Source organism: Podarcis raffonei, chromosome Z (genome assembly GCF_027172205.1).
Source record: "Podarcis raffonei isolate rPodRaf1 chromosome Z, rPodRaf1.pri, whole genome shotgun sequence".
Classification (NCBI taxonomy): domain Eukaryota; kingdom Metazoa; phylum Chordata; class Lepidosauria; order Squamata; family Lacertidae; genus Podarcis; species Podarcis raffonei.
This window is the reverse complement of record NC_070621.1, coordinates 25,832,894-25,856,271: the sequence shown is the minus strand read 5'-3', so window position 1 is coordinate 25,856,271 and position 23,378 is coordinate 25,832,894. Positions and strand designations below refer to the sequence as shown.

Genomic DNA, 23,378 nt, shown 5'->3' with positions numbered 1-23,378 from the left:
ATGGATCAAATAGATAGCTTAATAATTAAAGGCTCTGAAAGGTACCCTCTGAGTCCTTTTCATGGCAAAGCATCTCACTTATTCAAAGTGGCTTGAGAGATATCTAAATGCTTACGCAATCATAAGCCCCCAAACAGAGAACTACAGAACTGATACAAGCTAAGACTTCGATGGGGTGACACAAGAGACTTGCAATATTTTTTTACAGCTGCTTCAGAGAAGATAAGTGTAAAAGTTGATCCCACAGTCTCAAGGAAGTCACACTGAACCCTATTATATAACTATTTGTATTCTCTTTTTTAGAGTAGTCTTCATGTGGAAGTAATAGTTATGTCAAACTGAGATTACTGATAAATTGGCTGGGCGTCAAAAGCCGTATTTTCATAAAAATTACACACAAACAAATGTCTTCCCCATGCCTGCTTAGACTTGTGCACTGGAATACTGAGGCTCAAGGAGGCCACCCAGTTAGCAGAGTCAGATATATTTCAGAATGCAATACAAAACCGATATTATTCTCACTTTCGCATCGTCATGGGAGAAGGAAGTAGCATTTGTGTTCATAACCCTTGAGAACTCTAACTTATAGTACACTAATATACACTGAACTTCCCAATACAAATTCATTTAAGAATAAGCAAAGACTAGTGCAAATGATTTCATGACAATTCATACATGCAAGCCAGCCATTTTATTCTCTGCACAAACCTAAGACTTCTAAGCTGGGACAGCCAAAGTTAGCGAAACAACCATTTGCAATGGAGATTTGCACTTGGCTCTGAAGTTAACTACAGCATCTCTGGGAAATTTGCCACGGAGAGGCAAAAGACAGGCAGGCTAACCAACCAGGTTTAACAGGAGAGTCAGGTGTGACTATGCAAACTAACTATTTCCAAGACTGATGAAGGATTCAATTTAAAACTGATTTATGATCCAGTTTATTAGATACCTAATCAGAACTGCACAGGAGGAGCTAATCACCAATGGGACCTCCACTGTTTCCCCATTATATATTCACAGCCCCTAGGAAAAAATAATCATACCAACCCATCCAAGGATACAATTGTGCTAAAGACATGCCACTGTGCTTGGATACCTTAGCTTGCCTGGAAAGGTAGAAGAGTCCAAGAGCTGACACTTGGATGGTTGAAGAGGAGTAGAAGAAACCACTTGGGATGCAGATGGATGTTGCAGATCTTCACATACACTCCCTGCCTGACAAACCTACATCCATTTCCTCCCAGGAGGTTACAAATACCATGCTTGTTGAGGCTGATGGGAGCTTGAGTCGAGCAACACCTGGAGGGTCGTAGGTTCCCATTCCCTGACCAAGAACTAAAGTTATGGTTTAGCATTATGTCAAAACATGACCTGTGAGTCCTTTCATCTTTCTAAGTCTTGTGGGACCAAGACTACTTGTTCCTTCCTGTTTACTAAAATAACCATGAAAGCCTGGGTTCTGGGTGTCTTCTGAGATGGGAAGGGTAGCTACCAGGGGAAGAATTTGTTGGTTGTGGCATCTTAACTATGGAATCTTCCCTTTCACCTAGTGCCAAATTTGGCATATTTTAGATGCCAGGTTAAATTGTTTGCACTCCCAGAGTTTTTAATGGTTTTTAGATTAGCACCTAGCATTTCCTGAAGGGATCACTACTGTGCTGTTTAATTGCAGTTGTTAGCAATCCTGAGAATTGTTTTAGTGAAAGGATAAGCATGTTTCAAAATCTGATCAGATCAAGGTTACTGTGGATTGACTTTATTATATGCCCCAATTATTTGTAATCAGGGTTGGATAACAGTGCTATACCAATGCACAAAATGGACACAATACAGAGGGGGTGTAATAGAGGATTCTTCTGGAAATCAGTATATAAACACTAATGCCATGTGAAAAACCAAGATGGAAGGCATAGCTAAAGGTGAGCATGGAAGAAATAAACATCTCCTGCTCACAAATATGGATTATGATTATGAACCCTTTCTGAAGTAATACTGGTGGCTTCCATGGAAATATTTTTGAATGATTTATGCAGTGGTAGCATATGCACTAGAGACAGTAGGCTAGAATATTTTAAAGCATTTTTAAAGGGAATGACATGTGGACTGGGAGCCAGAAAGAAGTTTATCTCTTACTTATGGACCCTTTCTAAACAGAAGGGCAAACTGTATGTCTGCAGGACAATTAGCAAACACTACCTACAACAGAAATGGCCCCATGTGAAATGGGAAGATCAGAAGTATCCAGAACCGCAGAATGTTTGTGACTTAGAAACATGAGGCATTTTTTTGGCTTTCTGTAGCACCGAGGTGCAATGGCTTGGCTCTATGTGTGAAACCACCAGATGTTTATACATTTTCCTGTGAAGCTTTCACCACCACTTTCTATCAGACACACATGGAAAATATAGAAATATTTTATCAAACATTGATTGGAACACACACCTGTTGCTCTGGATTCTGTGGAGAACGACCGGGAGAAACTGCTACATTTCAATCACAATTTTCGCATATCATATTCTCGGAGAATGCAGAAGAATTCACCCCCTCTGCTCCCCCCATAGGATAAGAAACAATGGATTTAAGCCACAAAACGCGAGAATAACCGTTTTGAAATATAATAGCATTTCAACTTTGGAATTCGGTGCCTTGGGACACAGTGGAATCTTTTGTCTTGAAGGCTTTCAAAACAAGACAAAAGATAGGAATTGCATAGGACTGGGAACTGATCGACTAAGTTGAGAACTGGGCCCAGAGATGATAACCACCACTTTATTGGTAGCCTAACTAAGAATGGGTTCCAGGTGTCTAGGCAGACCATCTCATGGAAACCGGCAACGGTATAGGAAGGGACAAAATCCCATCTGCTACTGTCAAGATATTGAGATGTTGTACCAGTTCTGTGCCCAAACTTTGGCTCAGTTCTTAAAACTTCAGTTGAGCAAGAAGCTTAGACTTTTGAAGTAAGATCTGGAATTATGAGAAAGCAGTTTTCTCTCTTTTAGCAAACTGTTAGCAGTTGCAAAATTATTGCACCTGTGCTATCTGGTACCAGCGTCTCAAGGCCGAAAGTGACCAGTCCGTTAATGGGGCAAACATTCTTCAACTGTGCTGTCATGAGTTCATCAAAGAGTTTTGGAAGTTCCAGCTGAGAAGCAGGTTACTATGCTAGAGGGCATGAGACATTTCCTTAACATTACTCCTTTGTCCCCTATCTTGGTTCTGAACTTTCTGACTAAAACCTTAAGCCACACCTCTTTGAGGGGACAAAGAGTGTTTGTCATGTATCCAGTTTAGGCAAGGTTTTGTTATTTGTGTGCGTGTTTCCTAAACCCTTCCGTAACAAGGTTCATTAGGCATGGTTATTTAGGTAAGGCTTTGGTTCGAAAACCAGTGTCTTGGATCACTTTGGTCACATTCTGCTACTATGCATTTGGCTGACTTTGCCTGAGGCTTCAGGAAGCAGAGAGTGGTACTTTTCGCTCTTGCTCCTTGGGGACATCTGGTATGCAGCTTGAGAATCTCCTGACTCAAACTGGGTGAATCAAACAAGTGGGAACAGTTTACTTCCTTTGAGGGTTGGTTTACCCTGGGGCTGAGAGTAACTTCTGCCTTCAACATGGGCAGCCACAGACCTGGACTCTGGATCAGGCTTGAACTATGACCTGGGGGGCAGGCAGCATATTGGAATCGAGAGGCCAAATTCCCTTGATCCTCAAACCCTTGACAGCTACCTTTCTATACTGGAATTTAAAAAATGCAAAAGCCAATAAAAACAGCATAACAAATAATGCAAATAGCATAAAACAACTGAGTACAATAAAGATTTGAAAGCAGTGGTAGGCTAAAAGCAGTCTAAATGAAGTCTTGTTCTGATAATGTCCCAGACTGTTTCCAAAGCCTGCCAAATGGCGGGCAGTCAAGGGACTTGTTATAACTCTCTTGGGAGACTACTTCACATCCCGGGTGCCAAAAACAGGAAAAAAACCCTCTCTTTTGTACCCACATCTGATAGCTGAAGTAGAATGCCATTCTAATTTCTAAGATGCCATGGTCCCAGATCATTTTCTGAGTCTGGAAATAAATTAGCATTCAGGCTGGTAAAGGACCTGGCCCTAGACAGTACCCTGGTGACCATATTTTACACCAATTGAAGTTTCTGGGCTATCTTCAAGGACAATCCCATGTATAATGAATTACAGTAACCCAACCTAAAAACATGATTTGAGTATCAATGACTGAGCCTAGGTCTAACATTTCCAGGAAAGGCACTGCTGGCCTACCAGATGGTATTGGTAAAAGGCAGATCTACACATTGTGATCCAAGACAAGGCAATAGTTGTTCAAATTGGATGTTTCGAGCAATGGCTTTTGTAGAAAGGAATTAACTTCAACCATCTTAAGTGTTGTTTGGAACTTTGCTCTCCCTTAATGAGGCATTTATCATCTCAGTGACCTACACTCCAAACATTGTCCTGGCAGATTTAAAAAGACAAGATGGGGACAGGTCAAAAGTAAACATGGTGGGTCTCAACTCTTCCAGAATCTTGTCCATGTATCAGATTGTACAAACTGAAAAGCATCCATAGGAAACAGAGTAGGCAGAGTCCTAGAGTCATGGAAACTATTCTGCTATAACTATGGCATCTACATAAGGAGTGGATATTGTTAAGATTTGTTTTTTGCCACCAACACAGTCACAGAATAGGCTCTTACCTGTGTATGGTCGGATTTGGCCCAAGTCTTTCGTCACTTATGCTCTAGTCATCATCCTTCTCATTTCACTGAACCCACTCCTCAGAAAACCAAGGAGATGGTCCAACTCTACAAGACAGGAGAGGACGTATGGTTGCAATTATGTTGACAGCCTATGTTACTTCCAAATTCTAGAGATCAACCAGGGCATTGATTGGGCAGTTAATCATATTAGTCAGAAAAATCTCCAGGAGACACCAGGAGAGCAGTGAGATCCATAATTCTCAGGGAGTGGATCATCCTAAAAGGTTCCCCCACCCCTCTAGAAGTTAGAGGCTGCTTCAAATCTAAACCTCATCAGATAATGAGACATCCAGCACAAATGCAGCTGTAACAATGACATCTATTACCTCCCATTGGATCTGATAAATAATTTTGTTAAGCTGAGTCTAGTAAAGGTGGGATCAAAGACTCAAATGGACCAACCACCACTACAGCAGTAAGAAGAGATCATTGATCTCTTATCCACAAGGATTTCAAACACACGATAAATGGATGCAGAAAATGTAACTAGATAAAAATAAACACCTAATTACTTCCAGCATCTACCATCAATGAGCTACATCAAAAGGAAATTTGACAGGCCCTGATAATGAAACTTCATACGAGAAATTAATTCTCAGAAGTCACTCAATGGGGCAAGCCAGTTCTGATACTGTTTTTCTTTCTGATGACAGCTTTGGAAGAGTTCTACAGGTACACACAGCTCTTGAGCTTGCTGCAACAGGAATCCAGTTCATAGCAAATACACTGAAAGAAATACAGTAATCACATCTACTCTTATGAGTTTCACTATACGCACATCCATCTATCTATCCCTTCCTAAAGCCGTATCAGGGATGGAAAAATATTTTGAACCATACCCTGCCTGAAAGTGGCAGCTTTAAAGTATGAGTATTGCAGTGGAGATTCATAACACAACTGAGAACCTTAAACCTGGTGCCCTCCAGGTGTTTTTGTATTACAACTCCAATAAGCCCCAGCCAACACAATTGTAGTTTAAAACTCCTGGAGGGCTTCAACAGAGGAACAACTAAACCTAAAGATTTTGTTATCCCCTTCAATTTGCCTATTCTGCAATTTTGACTTTCTGGGTGGGGCTTGGGAATGACACTGTAATCATCAGCATGACTGCAAGAGGACTAAAAAAATCTGAAGAATAACAAGATGAACAAAAGTTACAACATGAAGAAGTTTCTTTATTGTTTAGGACTGGAACAAGCCTAATACCAGACATTGATCACCCAGTTCCTGTCTACTATAATCCCTCCATCACCATTTGCATGAAATTGGTAACTGTCATATGCCTGCATTCTCTAGGTATGTGGTGTTTCAGTTTTAGTAAGACCATTGGGTTTACTAACCAGGCCATTATTTTGTAGTCTCCTTCCATAACTTCTCTAGCATATGCAGAAAACTTGGCGGAAGAGAGAGCTGTTCGCCCTTGTATTGGGCTTTTGAAGGAGATATAAGCTGCACTTTGCTGTGGCTTCCTTCTGCAAAAAACTCCCCCCCTTACCTCTCCACAATTGTCCATGGTGGAAAGGGAAGGTGGTTATCCGCCCATAATCTGGGCTTTTGCAGAGAATTTTAACAAAACCACCATTGGAAAGTAGTCCTGCACCCTTTCTCCTTCCTTAAGTTTTCCATGGAAAAAAGGAGAGTAGTTTCACTCAAACAAGCAGGACAGCAATGTGGACAGAGCAAAATTTGCTCTCTGTCTTTGGTGAGAATTCTGCCTAGCTCCATCTTGGCCTCTGGCTCTTGTGGCAGAATTTTCTGGCTTTTATGGAGAAAGAGAGACAATTTATCCAGTCTTTTTTTCTTCCTGCATGCAAGTTTGGCATTCTTCTTGGGCACAGCTGTGCTACCCTGATCTCAAAAGGGCTTCCTGGCTCTCTCGTTGCCACACTTGCACAAACTGCAATTTACTTCCTGCAGTCTCTCTTCACCAAGAGTATGTTGACATGATCTGGAAGTCATCAACCCTACAACATACTTTCTTCCCTCCCTCCCTCTTCTATTTCTCCTTCCCTCCTACACCTCCACTTTGAAATATGTTAAATCCTCCTGCATTTTTTAATAAAAGAAAATAATCTCCCTTCTCGTCTCTTCTTCCTCCAACTACAGTTCTCTGCTCCTAGCTCTAAATTCTGTGTTCTTGGGAGCACATGTGCAATGGTGCTTCACTAAGAAAGAGAGGACAAGTACCTGTTGCAAAGGTCGTATAATCTAGAAATCAATCATGAGAGAGACAACAGAACAAGGCTATGTGATTAGTACAATTGCATAAGTCTAGGCTTAGTTTACAAGGAATTGTGTCAATTATTTCATGGAAGAGGCTGATTTTGAAGAGGGATTTTAAAGTGAAAAAAGAGAAAGGGAGAGAGACATTTTAGAGTTAGTTCCAGACAATAGAAGGGAGGTAGGACTCTTTTGTGGGAGCCAGAGGCCTTCAAGCAGTGAAGGTGGTAGAACTGAATGAACAAAGGCAGGAATATGTTGGCATATTAAGAGCAAGTTTGGTGCGGCAGTGCCAGAGAGAGCTTTAAAGGCCACAACAAGAAATGTGTGCAGGATCCAGGAGAAGACAAGAATCCAGTAAAGGTATTTAAAGAGAGACAAAATCAAACCTTGATTTGAATCCAATAAATGTCAGTGCACTGATCCTGATTGGATCACTAGATTAACAAATTTAAGTTGCTTTAAGTGATCTGAAGGAAAGGCAGAATGAAAATGTAAGCTATCATTCCTTCTTTCTCCTGTTTCATGTCTCCTTTGCTCCTCTCATGTCCCCCCTTAAGGCAGATGCTCCTAGCGCTCATCTATGACTCCTAAAGCTGTCAGCATATGACAGCTGCCACACCCTGAAAACGGCTTCAACTGGCTGGCTAAATGAGGTGAGGGGAGCCAATGGTTCTCAAACCCTTGATGTGTTAGGGACTTCCCATGCACTTGAATAAAGGCTCCTGCGGATTGAGCAGCTGAGACCAATAGTGGGACCAATGGTCAAGAAGGCAGTTCCTGCACATGCTGTGGAGGGAAGTGAGGGGCAGATGGGGCTCATCCACCTAGAAAGCTAGCCCTTCTGAGAGAAGAAAAACTCTGGTCCTAAACCTTTGCTGCCCTGTGGGATATCTCTAGGAGAAGAAAAAGCTATACCAATCTGGAGTAGAATCCCTAAGACAGTTGGATGGCGGCTTGTATGCCACCTTCCAGCAACACCTACAGCCAAGCTGGTGCCAAATGTACTGCTCTGCTTTCCTTTGGACCACATCAGTGAGGCCGAGAGCGGGGTCTTGTCATCTAGGCAGCCCAAATACTCTTTATTCTGGGAAGGGTCTAGCTGTGGTCGAGGGATGAAGGTACTAAGAATGTCACTCGAGGAAAGGAAATTTCAAGAACTAGGGTAAGGAGATGAGAACAGTCGTCCTATGTGTCTGTTGCTGTGATAAAAGTAGGGTCAGACCCATTATTGGCATACAGTTCAGATGCTAGGAAACTGCTTTGCATGGAGTAGCCTGAATGTTTCCAGGACCAAGATGTGAGGAAGAAGCAATGTTTGGCCCTGCACATCCAAAGATTTAGCACATGTAAAAGGGAGCAATAGGAAGCAATCTAATAACAAGCAGGAGCATTGGTCCATCTAGTTCAGTCCTGTCTATAGAGTAGGATCGCATCTTGCATGGAGGTTATGTTCTTTGGGTAGCATGTAAAGCCAAAATTGCAGATAGTCAAAATAACTCCTTGGAACCACCCCTGTATGAGCAATCTTATCTTCCAGAGCTGGCATGACATGTTGAGGGCCATCAGAGATCTTGCGAGATCTTGCGAAGGCCTCCAGAGCCCATGAGAGAGTTTTCTGGAGCACAGTAAGCACGGCAGATAGCGCAGAAAGAGCTTTTAAGCTCTCTGCCTTCTGTGTGTTTGTGTGATTTCAGTTGGCTGGCTGCCAAGCGCATAAAGTTGAAATTGTGCAAGTTAAATCCACCTAGGTTGAGAGTTGATTATACTGACTGGCAATGGTTCTCCAAAGTTTTAGGCAGGAAATCTTTACCAGACCTACCTCAAGATGCTGAGGATCAATTTTTGGACTGTCTGCATGCAAAACATGTATTCTGCCAGTGAGCTATGGTCCAGTGGCCAGCTGATCTCTTTACTTCTTCTTCCATGTGTCTGTGTCCCTGGGGCCACTCAAACTGCTTTGATGAATAGTATGTTCACATTTGAACCAACCCTTAGCTACTGGCATTTCTTTTACCCTACGTAATGCGTCAGCTTTTTTTTTATGCAGACACTGGCAAAGTTTGTGGGGTGGGAAGCCCTTGCTCTGAGAGGCACGCAGTAACAACATGTCCAGTTTCCTGACAGCAGGAGCTGATGAGCAGGGTGAGTCCCACAAAGCCATGCCAGGGAAGAATGAATGGGGCAAATGAAAATGCCTGTATTTGTACACTGTGGTCCCAAGTGACTCTTCTAGCAAGTAGCTGGAAAACATGCAAATTATACTTGAACAACAGGTGGAACAACAGCAATTTGGTGGGGGGGGGGATACAACATTTGGGAGATAATGACAGCCAATTCACTCATCCCCCACTGAAGAGGTATGTATTTCTCAAGGGAAAATATTAAACTATCCAGTGGGGAGGGGTCCTTTGCCTGCCTGCACCAAAGTGCAGATGCATCCCTGAGTCACATCCTTAGCTTCACCTGCCGTAAAAAGCACCACATTCAACCATCTAAGCACCTGAAATTTAGAAGTAGTTTCGCACCTGTCAGTTATTTGTTGTATTAGCTCCCACAATATCATTAACAGCATACCTACAGAAGAAAGGTCTCCTTTCAGGAGGGCCTGGAAATGAGCAGTTATGCCAGATGGAAGACCTACATTCTCTCTTAAGATCATATTCTAGCCATCTTGAAATTACCTTTGGCCATTCACATTGCATAACTGCATCTTCCTTAAAAGAAACACGGATGATATAAGCTGTCTCACTGTCAGAGGAGAATAATTCTTTTAAGGTCCCATATTTCAATAAAATTCATTCTTTCTCAAAGGATGCTACCATCTTGCTTAAAATGGGGAGGGGGGGAAGAGACACACACCTCAGGTCTGAGAACCAAATACTGCCCTCCACACTTCCTTGTCCAGCCATTAGGCTACTCCTAAGGTCATGCCCCCTTTCTCTGGCGCCTTCTCATTTCCTCCTCACCATCCTTGAGAGCCTTGTCTGGCTTAAATGTTTCTTGTTTGCCTGCACGGAAAAGTGTGCAAGTGGGTCCTCTCCTTCCCTTGTTATCAAACATTTGTATGACTGGAATGTAGCCCACTGCACAAAGATAGATGTCACAAACATTGCCCTACCTACTTTGTCTGTGCTGCTGTCCACCACTAGCATGCTGTTTCCAGAAAGTTGCCCATGAGACAATACAACCCTCAGACTGAAATGGTTTTTCACCATTGCCTACAATGATATAGGAGACCACAGCCTAAAGGATACTAGGAAATAAAGGGGGGAAGGCACCCCAAGTCCCGCTGAACAATTAGTTTCCATTGTGAAGACCCTTCAAATAAATGCCAAGATTTTGAAAACATATTAAAAAACCAGCCAGCCACTTCTGCTGTCCCTACTCTCTGACATTTAAGTACTGATTGCCAATCTTCCTGGAAATCCGTTCCTTCTTTCTCCCAACTGTTGTAATTTAGAATGAGTACCTAACCAAGCAAAGGTTAAGTACATTATGTGGCACCTCTAAGTGGTAATAAATGAGTGGCTACTTTTGTTGATGCTGAATGGTATCTATAAGAATATAAGAAAAGCCCTGCTGTATTAGACGAAAGGCCCATCTGGTCCAGCATTCTGTTCTCAAAGTGCCCAATCAAATGCCTATTGAAAGCCTGCAAGCAGGGCAAGAGTGCAACAGCAGTATCCCCAACAACTGGCATTTGGAGGCATAATGCCTCAGGTGCTGGAGGAAGAACATAGCCATATCCCTTTATGATTTCTTTTAAATGGTGGAATGATGCAGCATAAGGAAATCCGAATGCTCTTAACCTTGTGTTTTTCTTTGTGAGGAAAGTATTGTAGTGGGGAAACACATGCAGAGAATAATCACCTGGTGGAAGAGGGTGGTTAAAACTTTCCCACAGCTGTTGGTTGCCTCGTGAAAAGGTTCTTCAGTGCCATTTTTATCCCACTGGCCTATCCTCCCCATCAGCTAAGCTCAAAGAATGGAAGCAAGTTGGGTGGGTGAAAATGGGGGTTTTAGAGAGAGCACTTCTAAGGGAGAAGGAATAATTTTCTGAGTACAGATTTGCCAAGGTAATGTGCAGCTCAGCCCTAAGTTCCCTGACTACCTGCCCCCTCCGCAACAAAACAGTAAGAATTTAGACAGTTTTCAGCACTTAAGAATGTAAAAAGAGCCCTGTTGGATGAGGACAGTGGCCCATCTAGTCCAGCACCCTGTTCTCACAGTGGCCAACCAGATGCCCCCGTGGGAAGCCCACAAGTAGGACTTGAGCAGAACAGCACTCTCTCCTTCTGCAGTTTCCAGCCACTGGTTTTCTGAAGCATTACTACCTCTGACTGTGGAGGCAAAGTATAGCCATCATGGCTAGCAACCTAATAACCTCTCTCTTGTAGGAACCTCTCTAATTCTTTTTTAAAGCCATCCAAGTTGGTGGCCATCGCTGCCTCTTGTGGATTGCAGATCAAACTGGTCCAGTTCACACTTAACACTAAGCCAAACTATGGCTTAGCATGAACAAGCAAATGTGCAGGTCCAAGAGAGAAGAGGCCACTTTGCTCCTCCTCCAGCCCTGCTGTGAGCTAAGCCGCAGGTTTGCTCATGGTTTACCTCCCCAAACACATGAGTGGCAAGCTACAGAACAAACCTTTGACTACTGTTTGTGGTGTGTCGGCAGCCTAGGTTCAGACATAACACTAAGCGAAACAGCAGGACCCCAACATGTTTGCTTGTTCCATTAAGCCATATTTTGGCTTAGAGCTACATATGAACGAGGTCACCTGAAGATTGTTGGGGGTTTTTTTTGTGTGTGTGTGCTATACAGTAATCCGTGAAACCCTATGGGACTTTGCTCTGCGGCTCATTGAAACCAGAAGACATTCCACTACTTGATTATATTAATGGATAGACATTTGGCAATGTACTAGAATGAACTAGAGAGTCCAAACTTGACACTAAGAACTGGTCTTAATTGTGTATCCTTTTGCTTATTTAAATGCTAGCTTCAGAATGCAATAGCTGCTTTGAAGAGACCTAAAACCATATTGAGACTATTAGGAAACCTCAAGTGCATCTTTAGAGAACTTAATGCTCTTCACAGAGTACTTTACTGTACTTTACTACATCGTTCACAGCTCAATTGCTCTAAAATGTTAGCTATGTCAACGTCACAAAGGTAGTTTCTAAGCATACCCATATCCAGTTTTCTGCTACTAATTACTGTCATTGAAATTTTGTACATTTTTATCTGAGCGCAAAAATTAAATGAACTGCAGTTAATAGCAACAAGTTAGTCACACGAAGCAGCCAACTGGCAGTCTGCGAAGTTGCATGTAAAGGATCATTATAGTTATTAATATCTGAAACCATGATACAACCGAGAACTCCATTTCTATTTTTGCAGCTTATAAAACAGCCAGTAGAATTTCTAGAGGGGAGAGGAACCTTTTCTCATTGTAGATACATCCACAAAGATCAGGCTGTGCCTGAATATTGACATTCAAGGGTGGGGTTTTTTTGGGGGTTTTGTTTTTTAAAAAAACAAGAACAAAAAGGGGTATAAAGGCCCAGGCAATCAGAAGCCCTTTCCATCTGTGAAGTGCATTCTCCTCCTCTTCGGCGTTGTATAAGTGACTCTGTCTAAGGCTAACCCTAAAGGTAATTTACAGCCTTATCAGTGAAAGCAACCATAGCAGATATTACACATTTTAAACCTGCATGACAGAGGGGAAAAAGAAACATTAATGGTCACTTAATCAGGAATACTCAAAACCCTACATTAGAACTCATCTGAGGCATATTAAAGCAAAATGCTGTAATTTTATGTAGCACTCTGCAATTACCATGAGGAGCCCATTATTGTTGCAAGTGACATGATTTTCAGAAACTTATCTAGGCACCCTATATAAATTGGCTGTTGCAATGAGGAGATGTAAAAAATGCTGAAAATGCTCTTGTCCTGCAAGCTTTCATGTTCTACAAAGAACCACATGCAGTTTTTAAATGGCAAATGCTCACTTAGGTGCTGCCACGTCCATAAAATTTATGGAATAAAAGGGATAAAAGCACATTTATGTAGTTCTTCCTGTGTGGCCTGTACCATGTTTGTCCAAGGATGCTCTCATTTCAGTTACTCGAAAATTCTTCCTTAGGCCTAGTTCTCACTGTGCCTGGGCTGCAGTACTTCACATGGCAGAATGATTCCTACTCACACAAAACAATCATGTTGGGAAGGATACTTTAAAACCCTCTGTCCTGATAACTATTTATATTAAGTGTGAGTTATTTTCTTGTAAGGAGAAGCATCCCATCAAATGGGCCTCACCTGCAATCTACAGTCCAGACAAATATATACTGTCTCAGTGAGAAATGGGCCTCTGAGATAGTACTGTGACTAGGTATGATCTGGGCAAAGGTTGGTCAAAGGAAAAAATTGAAATTCTGTGTGCTTGTAGTTAAATGCAATGTTGAAAGTTTATTTGCCAGGCGACACACTGTTCCAGAAGAGCATCATATGTTTACTTTGATTAAGTAGAGGTCTATAACCATCTCCTCTGTGCATGTTTACCCTGGTGCAGTGCAAAACAAACTCTAATGAAGGACGACAGTACTAAGCGACTATGCTAAAGTATTCTAGTCATATTTTGTTTTAACAAAGACAGAGAAATTGTGCTCAACAAAGCAGCAACTCTTTTCACAGAGAGAAAAAAAAATTGAGAATCCTTACCTCCCAGTCCAAGTAATCACAGACATCTTCAAAATTAGTAAGTAGAGACACTGAGCAGAAAAGCCGTGGCAGCTCATCCCTCGTCATTGGGGGAAATCGGCTATCTTTAAGGGCACTGAGAAAGAAAAAAGAAAAGGCGGGGATGATGATTTTCATGCACCTTATTGTAAACAGAAATGTGCACTGAAATGGCACAGCTGAACATATTTTTAGCCTTAATAATAAATTATTAGCAGTAAATGGAAAGCTTCTGGACACTAAAACTGTTCTTTCCACCATATGTTTAGTTATTTGTCACATTTATCACCTTTCCTTCAAGGAATTCATGGTAGGTGGATAAAGGTTCTCTCCCTCCTTGCCAGCTGTATCTTTAGAAGAACACTGCAAGTTATATTAGGCCAAGTGAAACTGGCCAAGTTCACACATAACCTTCAAGCAAGAATGGGGAAATTGCAGCCCTCCAGATGTTGCTGGACTAAAACTCCCAATATCCCTGGATGTCAGCTGGGTGGGACTGATGAGGGTTAGAGTCCAATAACATCTGAAGGGCCACAGGCCCCCACCCTGCACTAAACCATTGTTTAGTGCTATGTGCACAAGCTGGACTGAGCCTAAGCAAAGTCTTAGCCTGACAATCTCTCCCTTCTCTTCCTCTCGCAGAAGGAATTCTGCAGAGTTTAGTTTTACTTTAGATAAATCCTGGTTTGTGGTTATGAACAGAGAAACAAACTCTGATCAGTTTCCAGACAAACCAACTTCAAACCATGGTTATGAAACTGATTTGTTTAACTAACCAGATTATGCTGTAATCTGCAATCTCTGCTTTGAGCTCGTTGTAGCTTGTTCATGTAGCACTAAAGTGCTATGCTATGTGCTATGTTACGTGTAAACCAGGCCACTGACCAACCCAAGGCCACCCAGTGAGTTCCATGGCCAAGTGGACCTGAACAACTCTGATTCCAGCACCCAGTCAGCTTAAGCAAGAGCGAAGCAACCCACCGATCAAGCAATTCATCTCCTGCAAGTGTACAAAACTCCAAATGGGAGAGAAACATTATGGAAACAGCTCTCAGCACTAACCAAAGTCCAGAACTGACAAAGCTTTTAGATGTAAATGATCAATATTTTAAGGATAAATATGTCACATAGATGTGCAAGTTTGATATCAGAATTTCAGTATGCAGAGAACAAATGACATGTATTGCAGCTCTGGAGCACAAGGCGTTTTGAGGAAAAGAGAAATGGTTAGTCAGTGAGAAGGTTGTGAATTTGAGATAATCCGCAACTGCTCCATATTCCTAGTAGAGAGTACAAAGTATGACACATCACAGATTTAAATGAAGAACTGGGATAAACTGGAGAGGAATCATTAATGACAATACATTTCAAACAATATTTGAAAGAACATGGGAGTACAATATTTGGAAGAGGCAAGCACACAAACCTGAAGAGCAGAGAAAATCTGTATGTGTGCTCACTTATACCTAGGGGTGGAAGTTTGCTCCAAATATTTCTTTGAAAATTGTGATGTTGATTACAACAGCTAGCCTCTGAACATAAAAAACTGTCATAATGTGCAATACAGTGGTACTTAATTCGTTCCGGAGGTCCGTACTTAACCTGAAACTGTTCTTAACCTGAAGCACCACTTTAGCTAATGGGGCCTCCTGCTGCTGCCACGCCACCAGAGCATGATTTCTGTTCTCATCCTGAAGCAAAGTTCTTAACCCGAGGTAATATTTCTGGGTTAGCGGAGTCTGTAACCTGAAGCGTATGTAACCTGAAGTGTATGTAACCCAAGGTACCACTGTATCCATATTTGATACCCAGTTATACTGCACTTCAACATTTGATGTTATTGATTTATTACATTTATTGAAGGTTATGATAATGTATTTGGGTGGCATGCATATTTGTGGTATGGCAAGGTTAAAGCGCATAAAGCATTCAAAAACCATATTGTCAGGAAAGCACTATTTAGTGTCTGGACAAGATATAAAGATTTTTTGGAGAATAAAACTCCAAGGTGGTTATCACCTATGGAAGCGAAAGCTATGAAAAAACTTAATATGGAGGCAAAATGGCCAAAGTACTGTGAAATTTTGGAACAGGAAGGTGACAAGTTGAAATTGCAGACTTATAAGAAGCTCAAAGGGAAGGTGCGAGACTGGTTACATTATTTTCAAATAAGAGAGGTTTATAACCAAGATAAAAAAATTGGTTTTCAGGTGGAAAAATCAAAGTTGGAAACAGAATTGTTAGAACCCAATGCTAAGATATTATCAAGAATGTATAATTTGCTGTTGAAATGGAGTACTGAGGAAGAAACGGTAAAATCTGCTATGATCAAATGGGCACAAGATATGGGTCATAATATTATGTTTGCTGACTGGGAACAGTTGTGGACCACTGGGATTAAATTTACGGCATGCAATGCCCTAAGAGAGAATATTATGAAAATGATGTATAGGTGGTACATGACCCCAGTCAAGCTTGCAAAAATATACCATATGCCCGATAATAAATGTTGGAAATGTAAAGAAATTGAAGGTACATTCTTTCACCTTTGGTGGACGTGCCCGAGGATTAAGGCTTTCTGGGAGACAATTTATAATGAAATAAAAAAGGTACTTAAATGCACTTTTGTGAAGAAACCAGAGGCCTTTCTCCTGGGCATAGTTGGCCAATTGGTGCCAAAGAAGGATAGAACTTTCTTTATGTATGCTACAGCAGCAGCAAGAATACTCATCACAAAGTATTGGAAGACACAAGAAATACCCACCTTGGAAGAATGGCAGATGCAAGTAATTGACTATATGGAAATGGCTGAGATGACTGGCAGAATCCGAGATCAGGGAGAAGAGTTGGTGGAAGAAGATTGGAGGAAATTTAAAATTTATTTACAGAAGTATTGTAAAATGTATGAATGCTGATGACATTGAAATAAAATGAAGGGGTTCTAGTAATAAGAGATAAAAATTTGAAATTATAAATTTGGGCGGTAAAATATATAAGGACAAAGTAGTAGGATATGAATTTGCTGAACTAATTGTTAAAAAGGGATATAAAAAAGGGAGGCGTGAGGAAGTCAGGAAAATAAGTTAAGTGAAGATGAATATTTAGAAAAGAGTGATTTGTGTTTTTCTTATTTTATTTTATGTGTGACGATTGTTTTTTTTCCTCTTGCTAAATGTTTGTATTTTATGTATTGTGAAAGTTTGTATTGTTGTCTTTCATATTCTTTCTGTGTTTCTCTGTGTTTTTATTGTTCTATTTTTCTATTGTTAATCCTAATAAAATATATTAAAAAAAAAAGATTACATTTATTTCCCAAAGACACTCATAGAGTGTGACATCATATCCCACATAGCAGCTGACCACATAAGCACTAGGCCTGGGCTATATATCAATATATATATATATATATATATATATATATATATATATATATATATATCAATATCTATATCTATATATATATCTATATATATATCTATATATATATATAAAAGATATTTATTAAAGTTTTCAATTTTTTATGCAAACAAAAAACAAAAAAAAATTAAAAAAACATATAGTTCATAATACATACTTTTCAATAACATATTTCTCTGACCTCCTCATACCTCCCCTTCTTGTATTCCATTTCAAATTATTTGTTCAGCAAATCCTTAACTTAAAGCATTACAGCTAATAATAACACCTTGTTTTCTATCCAATCATTTTTTTTTTCATATTCCTTTATATCATTACAGCTAGAAACCACTCAATTTCAATCCAGCATCATTCAACATTCCTTAATTTTACAATATTTCTGTAAGTAGTCTTTAAGTTTTTTCCAATCTTCTTCTGCCGACTCTTCTCCCTGGTCACGGATTCTGCCAGTCATTTCTGCCAATCCCATACAGTCAATCAGTTTAATCTGCCATTCTTCCAGAGTGGGTAGATCTTGCGTCTTCCAATACTTTGCGATGAGTATTCTTGCTGCTGTTGTAGCATACATAAAAAACGTTCTATCCTTCTTTGACACCAATTGGCCGACCATGCCCAGGAGAAAGTGGGCTATATATCAATATATTGCCTAGGAGCAGTATGAGGAGCAGACTGTGATGTCGGCTTCATTCAGCAGTATATCGCTGGTGAAACACCACCACTCCGAGTTTGTCTGCTAATGACTTCCTCCAGCGAGTGTTGCTAGCTGAGGGACCCAGGAGTGGTAGCAGTTTCACCAGCGATATATTGCTGAAACCCCAGTCCCACTCTGCCGATACAGCTTGTTCCTCCCTCTGCATCTTTAAACACAAAATCTCAACTTGCATTAACTGGTTCTCCACCACCACTTTACAAAAGTGTGATCAGCCATGTGCAAATAAAATCCTAGCTCTTTTTTTACCTGTTGCCTCAGTGGCTTCTAGCTGCACTGGAGTACAAACGCACTCTGATTAAGTTGAAGCTGTGCTAATCAGCTGGATGCAAACCAACCACAGGGCTCTCCACAGGGCAATCCTCCCTGGGTATGAGCCACATTATAAACTCCACAGCATTGTTAACAGCTGTGACCAAAAATGTAACAAAGCAAGGCTCCCGAAGCACAGAAATGCCTGTGAAGTAACCACAGATCCATCCGGACTAAACAAAATGCAGTTGGGTGGAATTTTTTCCACATCTCTCTGGGGTGGAAACCTTCGTCTATGGTAAATTACATGTTTGCTTTAGATAATTGGCCATCAGCAAAAGAGCTGAAAGGACAGTGAGTTTCTTGGGACAATTCAGAGGTGTACATTTTGCTGCAGGAACATTTCTCCTGTTTGAACTGAGTGGTCAGCCATTACTACAGGAAGACAAAACAATGTTATTGGAGAACACATGCAGGGGCACAGGCAGAGAAAGATGAAGAAATTTCTTTGCTGAATTTAAATGACAGAGATTTACCGTATTTTTCGCCCTATAGGACGCACCGGCCCATAGGACGCACCTAGTTTTCAGGGGGGGAAATGAAGGAAAAAAATATGATTTCCCCCCCGCAGCTCTGGGATCAGTGGACAGGCTGCATGCAGCCTGTGCGCTACTCCAAGACCTTCTCCCTGCTTTTGCGGGAGGTGGTGGAATTCGCCCACCTCCCGCAAAAGCCCACAGGAGCCCCGCGTGACTCCTGTGGGCTTTTCGACCAGGAGGGAGAAGGGACTGAAACGGCCAGTCAGTCCCTTCTCCCTCCTCGGGGAAAAGCCCCCAAGAGCGGCACGCTCTTTAAATGGTGCGCGGCTCCTGCGGGCTTTTCTAGGAGATGGGGGAATTCCCCCCCTCGTAGAAAAGCCAGCAGAAGCCGCGGAGCCCCTTTAAAGAGCGCGAGGCTTTTGCGGGAGGTGGGGGAATTCCCCCATCTCCTGCAAAAGCCAGCAGGACTCTGCCAGTCAGTCCCTTCTCCCTCCTTGGGGAAAAGCCCCCAAGAGCCGCTCACTCTTTAAAGGGTGCGCGGCTCCTGCAGGCTTTTCTAGGAGGTGGGGGGATTCCCGCACCTCCTAGAAAAGCCAGCAGAAGCCGTGGAGCCCCTTTAAAGAGTGCGTGGCTTTTGCCTGCTTTTGCGGGAGGTGCGCAAAAGACGTCGCACACCTTCCTGCTGCCCCCCATCCTCTGGGGCTGGCGATGGGGGAAGCGCTGCTTTCCCCACCGCCAGCCTCGAAGCCGGGTTGGAGAGTAGCGGCAAGGCGTCGCACGCCTTCCTGTTGCCCCCCATCCTCTGGGGCTGGCGATGGGGGATGCGCTGCTTTCCCCACCGCCAGCCTCGAAGCCGGGTTGGAGAGTAGCGGCAAGGCATTGCGCGCCTTCCTGCTGCCCCCCAGCCTCAAAGAGCAGACTCTCCTGGCTTCAGCGGAAGCAACGCGAAGCCTCCGGAGTGCAGGCTTCGGAGGCTTCGCGTTGCTATCGCTGAAGCCAAGGAGTCTGCATTCACCCCATAAGACGCACACACATTTCCCCTTCATTTTTGGAGGGGAAAAAGTGCGTCTTATAGGGCGAAAAATAACGGGAAATGAAACTATCCCAGGAAGAACATGACAGCGAGGGAACGCTAGCCTGGACCCATCCATCAGAGAAGCAGCAGCTGCAAGTAGCTTGCTCCTCTTTCTACCCCGTCACCCCCAAGATGAAGAACTCTCTCCTCCTCCTGCCAACTGCAGTTGCCTGGGGATTGTGAAAGTTGAGGCAAAGCACACTCTGGCCTCTGCTGCCAGTCAGAGGAACAAGGGCTGCTGGGCCAACTATATCACCTTTTATTCAAGTAAGACCACCAACAAGAGGTCAGCTTGGTGCCAACTGAAATTTCTGTTCACAAGGTCGCTTCCTGGCAACCTGGTTATTGAGCATTCATCCAGATTTGCTTGCACAGAGGTTATATGACTTGCCAACTGATTGTTTCCCCACACTTTCTAGTGCATTTTTTTGTCACTTGCCTTAACACAAAAAGTCCTAAATTTGCCAGGTTGCAGCCGATTCCCTCCTGCAAAATAATGACAACCTGACGGGGACCTTGGTCATCACTTTGCTTTGGGATTCACCTTCCCTTGTGTGGCCACAACTCCACTTCCCAGCATCCGGTGTGAGGAGGAAGGGATGAAGGAGGCAGAATCAATATGTCATCAAAGGAACAATTGTGCTTTCTGACATTTCCAAGTAATACTTTTAGGATGAAATCCTGAAAACACCAAGACCGACTGAACACAGTGAGAACTCCTTCTAATCCAAGTAAATCCAGTTAGACTGAGATATTAACTTATAATATTAATATAAATAAACAGAATCACAGAAATGTAAAGCTGAAAGGGACTCCGAGGGTTATCTGGTCCAACCCCCCACAATACAGTAATAGCTTTATATTTATTTGGATTTGCAATGTGGTTGTGTGTTAACTACAAACTGCAATACTTTGCCTGGTCAAGATTATGCTAACATACCTGTTCCTTTCTAATTTTAAGATTTACCCTTAGCAGTGAGAATGCCAAAATGGTTTTAAAAACCTTTTAGTTTCTGAGGGCTTCCAAACAATGAGAGAAAGTCCAAATGGATAGCTTTTGACATTTGATATTTAAGATAGTCTGCAAAATGCATAAGTAGTCATCTCGGTCCACAAGCTACAGGACAGCACCTATTTTAGGATTAATAGATGGCCAACCAGGTGGTTGTGGGAAGCCCACAAGCAGGACCTGGGTGCGACAGCAGCACTCTCCCCATTTGTGATTCCTAGTTACAGGGATGAAGTTAAAGCAGTAACAACTACGTTCAGACACAATTCTGAACTATGGCTTAGCATTACATAAACAGGACTGGGTGAGCCATAGGCTTACAGACTCCCTTCTTTTCTGTTCTTGCTAACTGCAGTTCAACTTCAAACTGTGGTTTATGAAGACGGCTTGTTTCAATAAACTATAGTTAAGATTGACTGCTGCTTAAGGTCTCACTTTTTGAAATCATGACATTTCATAGGTATGTGCTACAATGATCCACCTACAACTTTAATTATGATTTCAGCAGACCCGTTGTTAGTCTAATCTGACTAACTCTGGGAATAACGGCTACAACCCTGTGCTTTTGGTGGCAATGATTTCAGATTAAGAGTACTAAGCATAATAGTACACTTTTAGGGACTGCATAAATAACAGCATGACCTCAGTTATGAAAATGATACGCAAATGGTGTTTCATGCCACCAATATACATCAGTGACATACTGTTCTCAGTTCAGGACATACCTCCAACCCAGCGCTGCATACCAAACCAGTTCCCCACCACCATTTTGGGATCTTGCCAAATGCGAACAAAAAGTTTTGAGACAGCAGCTGCCTCTCATTTCAGGGCTCGGAGGCATGTGGCTGCCTGAGTAAGGCTTTAAGAAACATAAAGGTAAATGAAAATTAGAAAGCTACCCTACAAAATAAATGGCCAATACAGTGGTATACAACCCAGTGATACTAGCATCACTGAATAGATTTGAGAAGTGTACTCCTACTTAGTACTACTTTCCAGTGCAAAGCCAGTGGTGGAGCACTTGCCCAAAACCATTGGGGAGGAGTGCTAATGGCATGGCTTTACTGCCTGGAGCAGAAGGCAGGAAGAGGCATGACACTACTAGCAACTGAGTAGAAGCTGGCATGAGTGAAGCATTTTTTTTAAGTGCCCACAAAGATGTATGCCGGCAATAACATAAGGAAAGTTTCACACCCAAGTGAGGGTGAGTGACAGCTTCTGCTCTCTTTGCTAACAGAAGACATTTCAGCAAAACATGATTGGAGTGAATCACTGCCATCATCACTGCCATCACCACCACAACCATCTCTATTTCTAATGTTCAGACTGTTAAGTGCCACTCACGTAGCCAAAGAGACACCTCACCACCCATGCGCAAGAGGGGCACAAGTTTTAGCAGCCTTTGGGGAACATCATGCTTTGGAGAAGTTCAAAACATCTTTGGTGGTGGTGGTGGTTTTTGTTGTTGTTGTTTTAAAAAAACACTCTAAGAGGAAGGAACACCACAAAACAGGGGAAAGAGAATGAAATTGAGTGAAGTGTTTGGAATCCTGATCAGGAAAACTCCACATTTTGTTACAAGTCCCAGTTATTTATTTATTTATAAATTATTTATAAATTTTAATTGAGCAACAGCATGAGAGAGGCATTTGTCAGGAATTCAAAATGTGTTCTGAACATTATAGAACAAAGGCAAAGGATGCTAAATGTTCATCACCTAATTTTAGATGTGTGATAAATATCTAAAAAAAACAAACACAAAACACCCTCAAGATGGCATACCAGGAAAAAAATGCATGCAATGCTTGGCAATACAATGGCTTTTAAAAAATAACTTGTCTGGGGAAGCAAACTGGGGGTGGGATTGAGTAGGTTGGAATATACCAGAGAAAACTATGATTGTGGATTTGGAAAGGTAATTCTAGAGAGTGTCATGGACAGTAGTTGGAAAAATGAAAAGAATAGTTGATGTCTTCTAATAATTTAGTGATACGCAGGTCCTGTTTATCGAACACAATGTATTTCCTGGAAATCGTTTGTTAGGAGAGTGTATTTGCATAATGAGTCAATGATTTCCATTATTTCCTATAGAAATATTTATAATGCAGGATTTGTCCACACACTTTCCCCCACTCTCTTCATGGTTTCTTCCTGAAATGACTGCAGGCAATCAACAAAAGAAAGACAAAGACAAACAAAAACAAAACCCAACCCTAACGGATTTGTCTGAACTCTCCTGCTCTCTGATGTATCCAATCTTGCTCCCCGAAGGAGCTTTTTCTGCCCGAAAATGGCTGCTGCCAACAAGAAAAGCAGAAACAAACAAGGAAGTAAGTAAGGAAGTCGGCTGTTTGGATAAGTGAATCTGCAGAACACACAGCAAAGTTTGTGCATAATTCTTTAAATGCGGTTAAGTGAATTTTCAGATAGTGAGCAGGCAGATAGCGGAACCTGCATGTAGATACATAAGTAGGGCTGATACTTGTGGAGAGCTTTATTTTCTCCCAACCTTACTAATGATATAGATTCACACTGCAAAAAGGGATGCCTCTTTGTGCAAATATAAAACTGGTTTACTGAATTTGGACTGAAAACTAGCTGCCTTCACCTGGGCAACACAGCTTCCATGAAGT

General features: G+C 41.9%; 1 protein-coding gene across 2 annotated transcripts in view; it reads right to left on the bottom strand.

Annotated features, from left to right (window-relative positions):
• Positions 1 to 23,378, bottom strand: part of AMMECR1 (AMMECR nuclear protein 1) — a 129,386-nt gene that overhangs the window by 10,055 nt on the left and 95,953 nt on the right. The window contains exon 3 of one of the 2 annotated variants that reach the window (XM_053373841.1): positions 13,727 to 13,841. In XM_053373841.1, coding sequence (XP_053229816.1) covers positions 13,727 to 13,841 — 115 coding nt within the window. Of the gene's footprint in view, positions 1 to 13,726; positions 13,842 to 23,378 lie in introns of those variants that run through there. The other variant, XM_053373842.1, reaches the window with a different exon arrangement.